Source organism: Dichomitus squalens, assembly GCF_000275845.1.
Source record: "Dichomitus squalens LYAD-421 SS1 unplaced genomic scaffold DICSQscaffold_31, whole genome shotgun sequence".
NCBI classification, from domain to species: domain Eukaryota; kingdom Fungi; phylum Basidiomycota; class Agaricomycetes; order Polyporales; family Polyporaceae; genus Dichomitus; species Dichomitus squalens.
This window is the reverse complement of record NW_006766913.1, coordinates 1-7472: the sequence shown is the minus strand read 5'-3', so window position 1 is coordinate 7472 and position 7472 is coordinate 1. Positions and strand designations below refer to the sequence as shown.

General features: G+C 55.0%; 2 protein-coding genes across 2 annotated transcripts; both read left to right on the top strand.

Annotated features, from left to right (window-relative positions):
• Positions 1–1407: 1407 nt before the first annotated feature.
• On the top strand, positions 1408–2835 carry DICSQDRAFT_172268 (uncharacterized protein; the record flags this gene model as incomplete). Its single annotated transcript, XM_007368005.1, has 2 exons — positions 1408–1701; positions 1759–2835. The coding sequence occupies 2 exons, from the start codon at positions 1408–1410 to the stop codon at positions 2833–2835; spliced, it is 1371 nt and encodes a 456-aa protein (XP_007368067.1).
• A 99-nt stretch (positions 2836–2934) lies between these two features.
• DICSQDRAFT_172267 (uncharacterized protein) lies at positions 2935–3358 on the top strand (the record flags this gene model as incomplete). The annotated part of the gene is made up of 2 exons (XM_007368004.1): positions 2935–3073; positions 3153–3358. The coding sequence occupies 2 exons, from the start codon at positions 2935–2937 to the stop codon at positions 3356–3358; spliced, it is 345 nt and encodes a 114-aa protein (XP_007368066.1).
• Between the last annotated feature and the right edge of the window lie 4114 nt (positions 3359–7472).

Below are 7472 nucleotides of genomic sequence, written 5' to 3'. Positions count from 1 at the left end.
AAGCCACCTCCGTACGGCAAACCCGAAGACTGGAAGCTGGACGATGGTGTTGCCAAGTATCAGGGCAAGATCTACATCCCTCCGAATGAAGACCTGCGACGCGACATTGTCCGGATACATCACGACCCGGCAGTAATGGGCCACCCCGGACAGGACCAGAACATCGAACTCGTCTCACGCCAGTACAGTTGGGGCGGAATGGAAAACTTCATCCGCAAATTCGTTCAAGGATGCGCCATCTGCCAAGGATCCAAGGTTAACACCCACCCCGTGAAAGCTCCCGCCATGCCTATTCCCCACGCAGGAAACACGCGACCGTTTTCGGTCATCACCATGGATCACATCACGGGCCTTCCAATGTCCAACGGATTCAACGCCATTCAAGTGGTAGTAGATCACGACACCACCAAGGGCGCAGTCATCACCCCTTGCACTATCAACGTCACCGCCTTGGAAGCAGCCGAACTACTTTTCCGAGATGTCTACAAACGGTTTGGAGCCCCTCAGAGGATCATATCTGACCGAGGACCCCAGTTCGCGTCCGGGGTTTTTCAAGAACTGCAACGACTCGTAGGAGTCAAGACTTCCCGATCCACGGCGTATCACCCTCAGACAGACGGACAGACAGAAAGAGTCAACCAGGAGATCAACTTAGCTCTGTGCATCTACTGCCTCAATGACCCGGACAGCTGGTCAGACAAACTCCCTGCCTTCGAGTTCTGCCACAACCAACGCAAGCACTCCGTTACGGGCAAGTCTCCGTTCGAACTCATCATGGGCTACAACCCTGACGTATTCCCCAACTCCCTCTCTCCGTCCACACACCCGAGTGCGGAAGAACGGATCCAGCAACTCCTTGAAGACAGAGCCAATGCGGAAGCCGCGCACAACCGAGCAGCGGAGATCATGGCCCGAAGGGCTGGAACCAAGCCGGTCACGTTCAAGAAAGGCGACAGGGTCCTCCTCGAATCGACCAATCTCCGACTCCCCTACCCCCACCGGAAGTTAGCCCCGAAAAGGGAAGGACCCTTCGAGATCGACGAGATCGCTGGTCCAGTCACGGTTCGACTGAAACTCCCTAAGGCCTGGAAGATCCATGACGTCTTCCATGTGAATCTACTCAAACCTTATCGAGTCACCAAGGAACACGGTCCAGACTACCCCAGACCACCTCCGGAGACCATAGAGGGCGAAGAAGAGTGGGAAGTCGAGGCCATCTTAGCCCATCGGAAACGTGGGAAAGGCTATCAATACTTCGTCTCTTGGAAGGGCTGGCCTAGCAGCGAAAACTCGTGGGTTTCTGGGAAGGAGATGACTAATGCGCTGAAGCTCCTCGCCAAGTACAAGAAGCAACAGCGACTCTAGGGAACGACCCCAGCCCGCTCCTCTCTTCCCCCAATCCACACTATGCCGCAACTCGCCTCCACCTATCGCGCTGCCCCCGAAGACGTCCCCACCCCCCAGTGGTTCCTCGACCACGACTTTCACCTCTCCTTCCTCCACCTGCCCGGCAACGAAGTCGCCGGGTACAGCGAGCCATCCGCATGCCAATACGTGGGGTGGCTCCTTCTGCAACCCAACCCGGAGTTGCGCAACGTCTTGGAATGGCGATTCCGGGACGTCCCGCCCGCCAGTCATGCCTGGGCCATCTACGGCGAGTCGGTCGTCACCCTCACCCACCTCCGGACCCTCGACTGGGACGTTGGCGAGCTCACCGACCCAACTGGCCAACGACGGGCCTACGACACCGTCTCCTAGCTGCGGGCCACAACAATCGCCATGTCTGACCACGCTTTAGATATCATTTGCGCCCCCCATCATCTCTTTTTCATCGCTGACCTCGTCAACCACATAGAGCAGGTCGACCGCGAACGCGAGCGGACCTGGCTGGAGCGCGTCCTCGCCACCAACGACAGCCACGCCGCCTCCCCTATTCCCCCCACCCCGCCTCTGCCCGCCCCAGAATGGGGAAACCCGGCTGACGTCTCCGGATGGGGCGACACCAACGTCGGCTGGAGCAACACTAACTGGGGGAACGTCCCCATGGACGAGGCCGACGTGGAGTGGTCCTCCCCTGTACAACCTTTGCGCCGCTCCCCTCCACCCCGCGACTCCCCCTCCCCAACACTGCAGCACCTCCGCCCGATGCCCGATCGCCTACGCTCCGGTGCGCCCCCTCCGACCCGTACGCGCCCCTCTCCCCACTCTTCCAGCCCCACCCCCCGCTCCCCGAGCCCCGTCGACGAGAACGGACCCCCGTTCACCATGGTCGTCGACCCCGCGTCGCCCCTGGAGTGGCCGACCTCAACCGTCCGAACGGTCCTCGGCACCATCAGCGGAGGCGACCTCACCGACGCCACCGACCCCGACGCCCTGTCCGCGCCCCCTACCCCTCCAACCCCCCCGCTCCGCCAACCCAGACCCCGCACCCCCCCGTACCCCGCCCCCGCCCCAGGCCCAACCACAGTCCACTGGCGGACGCCCCTTCTGGGCCACCCAGCATACGGGGGGGCCCTCCTCTACGACGAGCGACTCCCGGACGGCTGGCAAATCGGGCCGGAAGAGCCCCGCCGCGTCGGTGGACACCCTTGGGAGTGGCGCATCTCGGGCCACCTCAATGGGACTGCTCTTCTCGAGGTCCAACTCCGGAGCTACGCCTGGGACGAGCGGTGGGAGCACATCCCTGGCATCGACAACGCCTACCTTATTGGCGTCTTAGCCGACAACCTCCACCCCAGCGGACAATTCACGGAGAATCAGTACCTTGGATTCCTTTGGGCGATGATCCAGGCGCGCGACCCCTCCGCCCTCGTCACCGACTACAACATATGGTGAGAAGCGGCCGACAACCTCGTCGACGCGTACGACGTCCGCAACATCCCCGTCTCTATCCGTCAGTACCGGAACGGACGCGCCGTACGCCTATACGACAACATGTCCGCGAACGACGTCCACCGCAGCGTGTGGGGGAACTTCTATGACAACGAGGTCCTCGATGTCTCCGACCACGGCGACTCCCCTCCACCCACCCCTGCCACGCCCGCCACACCCATCGAGGAGGTCCTCCGTTCACGTAGCCCTTCCCCTGCTACCCCTCCCGCCATCGTCCACGACGACCCCGCTGACGCCGTCCCCGCACCATTCCGCCCCAGCCGCCCCCGCCCCTGTTAACCCCTCGCCCCCCGCCACCTTCTCACCTCTGGCACCGTCGCCGTCCCGCTCAATCACCTTCCTCTCTGGAGGTTACTTCAATCCCACCGACCCTGGCCTCAACATCGGCCTCTGGTACCCACCAGCGCCCTTGTCACCACTCACGGAGCCGGACTTGGAGTTGAACGATCGGGACGATCGTGCTTAGAAACGGGGGTAATGTTACCGTTGGTACGCCCACCCCCTATCTTTTCGTTATTGGACTACTCCTTCTCGTTGCCCTCGTGTACACTCCACCCCCCTTCCTGTTCCCGGCGACCTATGCTTACCTTCCCGTTCCCCCGTCGTCCGCCTGTACACTATCATCCCCCGTTCCACCCCCTGACAACTATGTTCCTAGCCCCGGCCCTCTCCCTTAATATTTCCCCTTTCGTCTATATGACCGGACCCTGAGTCCGACCCTGACCTTTTCCCTTTTCGGTTACATTACTTTACCCTGACTCAGACCCCGACCTTTGTCGTGCCCCTTTCCCTTTTCGGTTACATTACCCGACCCTGACCTAGACTCGGGACCCTGCCCCGCCTCTATCCCCTTTCGGTTATATCGCGGGACCCTGACCTAGGTCGTGTACTATACTGGGCCCAGCCTCGACCAGACGCGTTCCTTTACAGTCTCCTCATACCTCCCCACTTTGGTCAGTTCCCTCCCCCTTCCTAATATGGTCGGTACCCCATAGTATATAAGGAGGCCTGTAGTCAGTAGAGGCTCCCCACTTCTGTTCTCCTCTTTGTTACCTCCTGTATCCCTATATCCCTCAATCTAGGGACTTGCGCGATACTCTCTCCCCTGTGTGCTACACCGCGTACTTGGATAAGTCCGCGTGATAAGTCTGGATAGACTTGTGTTAGTACTTCAGCGTAACAATATACGTGCGATAGAGAGTCCGTCTGAGACTCTCAATGAACTGACGAGGATGTACAACAAACCTCAGTTACCAGAATTCGACTGGGGACTCTGAAGCTTGAGGGAATCACACTGGTGAGAGTAGAGGGGAAAGGAGTGATTGTTTTTCAGGTGTGCTGGCCTCTGGCCTTATATACTATCCTAACAATGGGACCAAATACTTACAAACGATCCTAGCTACTATTGTGCTAAAGACGGACAATAGTCCATGAACAATAAACATCAGACACCACTTGCCCGTTGTTCCGACTGCTCATTGTTCTGACCCAATTGTTCCCTCTCTATGAGGGTTCCCAGGCTTTCCACAATAACGCAACTTACCCTTCTGTGAGAAAAATCCCCATTGCCATTGTCGCACAATTGGAATCTTCTCTCATTGTTGCATAGCTGAGGTCACATGGCCGTTGGTGTCATCTGACTAAGGATTGGTCACATGTCCGCCGCTAAGTTGTTTGTGGTGCAAAAGATACACAAGTACTTTGAAGAGCGAGTCGCAAGAGTACATGGGTGTCTAGACCATTTCAGCCACCTCAACTGCCTTGCCTGAGCTACCATAACCAAAGGTCGACTGACTTCCCTGAGTGGCAAGGGTGATGTCTACCTCCCCATGGTCCTCCGCCTGCAAGCCTTCTGTCTGCTCACTGATGCGCTGCGAGCTGACAATGAGATTGTCGGTACCGAGGCAGTTACGAACAGAGATCTTCCTCGCTCGGTACTTAAGCCTGACAGTAAATCAGGTCAGTCATACCTGGTGTATGACAGTGGGGACCAGGGCAGGCAGTGTATATACTCAGGGAAAGCGAATCACGCTCGACGCCCCTGGGGGAGATTCCACGCCACCGCTCTCTCAGCGATACTGGATGATCATTGTACGCTCTCCTCGGAAGCCTATCTCGGCCAGTTCTGCCTAACTTTCCTTCTTACAGGTGATACCCGAGCAGCCGGTGGCAGACGTGGATAACTTGAGAGAGTTACTGTGCGATGGCGCTGCACGTCTCCCCTACCCCGTTTCATACATGCAAGAAGTCGATTGTGGTAAGTCGTCAGTGTACAAGCTACTCACGGTGTGTTTATACTGACTCCATACATACAACAGGCTCTAATACGACGTACGTACCTGTGGTTTCGTCATCATGAATGTCTGGACTTGTTGATTGCTCACTTGCAAGCAGATGGTTCCTAGGCTATAACTATGGCGAGGTCTACGGACCTCTCCCTGATGGCACATGGGCTGTCTGGAGGCTCAGTGGCTCTGTCGACCATGGAGAGCGTCCGACGACATCAGCAAGATGTCACAGACTTATATAGGTACTTAGGGTACTTGGCTAAGTACCCTAAGTACTCTAAGTACCCCAAATACCCTAAGTCCAATGGACTTAGCTAAGTCATGTGGGTCGACTTGTCTAAGTTCTGGTACTTGGCTAAGTCCTCTTAAGTCCTCGCTCAAGTTGCTTCCCAAGTACACTGTGAACTTTATACATGACAGTCATATGAGTGATTACTGTAAGGTAAAATCAAAATAACAGTGCTCTCTATCATTGTCAAGTGCAGAACATTTGTGGGTGGGTGCATCCGCCGTTGAAAAAAAACAGCTACCAGGATTTGAACCAGCAGTCTTACAAGCCCAACAATTAAGAGACACCTTAAACCACTGCACCACATTGGCTCATAACATTATAGAGTAAAGCAAACCTATATACCAGCTCTTGCTGGACTTAGAGAAATTCCCCTTCTACCATAGTAGAACTCAGATAGCCACCACTGATAGCATATGTCTAGTGCTACTACACAAATGCTAAACTTGTGTATTACTACTTCAATAGATATATTGCAGTGATTGGAAGTCTTCCACTAGATGTCATTGCCTCTCTTCAAATAGGTTCTATTGCCACTAGTATAGACTTGAAATGGATAACTTTGGAGCGAGCATAGGGACTTCCAGGATATATTATATCACATAATAAGTATTGTAGAATTGTGACAGTGAAAGATGAATTAATCAAGTTGAGCTTTAGCACAATACAGGCACCGTGTGAATTCTAAGTAGTGTTCCAAGTACCCTAAGTACTCTAAGTATATGGACTTGAGTCAAGTACATAAACTTGGCCCTAAGTATATAAACTTAGGCCTAAGTACAGGCCAAGTCCATGACATTTTGCTGATGGATATATGATCATGCCTACGTTCGTGGCCCAGATCATCATCCTGATCCTAACAACAGTCCGACTATTCAAATGTTGATGTATGCCGACGGAAACGGCGTAGGTAAGACGGCTTTCGACGTCAGGCTGGTACGTGTTGTGTCTTGCATACTGAATGGATCAATAGGCGTTTTCATACACAATGAGATGACATTCGATATTCCTTGCTTCAATTGGGCAGCCAGGAGTTGGAGTGGGAGCTGTCACAGCCGACGAGCTGTGCCACCAGACAAACAAGGATAAGCTTACTGGTGATGGGGTTGGTGCTGAGGGGCGAAGCAACTCCAGGTGACACAGCAAGAGATGGTGTAAAGAAGTAGATTCCCTAGACTGGAAGGGGCAGTGAGAGGTAGGGCTGCTAGCTACCTACAGAGGAGATGGGTGATCGATGAGAAGATCAAGTCTGAGGTTCCCTGCCTCAGACCCCCTACTATTTATACAAATACAACGGTGCACAGACCAGGTACCTATTTGTCCCTGCTTGGTCAGAGTCTGCTGACTCACGTCCTGCCTCCTGACCTGTCACATGGTGTCCTCATGACTAATACCTGAGTCATGCTAAGTCCGGGCTTCCTCCGATGAGTAAGCGCCCCTGCTGACGCGTGAGTCACCTGCCGGTGAGTGAGGATGGGCGCTCCCGGACCCCACAAGGTCCTGGGTTCGATCCTGGCTCCTCCACTTTCCGATACAAGTTGTCCGTGGTCCGGATGAGCGTCTGTCCTGGTTCACATGACCCCCAGGTCACGTGGCACGAGAAAACTGTGACAGGAGCATGATGCTGCGCTACAAGCCTGCCGTGGCCAATGCAGTGATAGGGAGATTCGATAGAGCAAACACATCTGGCCTGGTGTGTTGAACCCGGGGGGCGAAGGCCTCTCCCACGGGTGGCAACGACAGCGGATAGCCTGCAACTCACCTAGAAGGGTTGTTGGTTGTAAGAGGCTTGTTAGAGCGATGAGAGGAGATGTTCGAGTGAACTGAACTGTAGATTGGGGGTACAGAGGTCCCCTATATATACTACTGTACATCTGTGGCTACGTAGTACTATACAGTACATTCCCAGGATGCACAGTCGCACAGAGAAGCGGTGCGTACACAGCGAAGCTGTGTGTGTACCACATGAGTAGTACAGCCTCGGTTATTGCAGTAACCGGCTG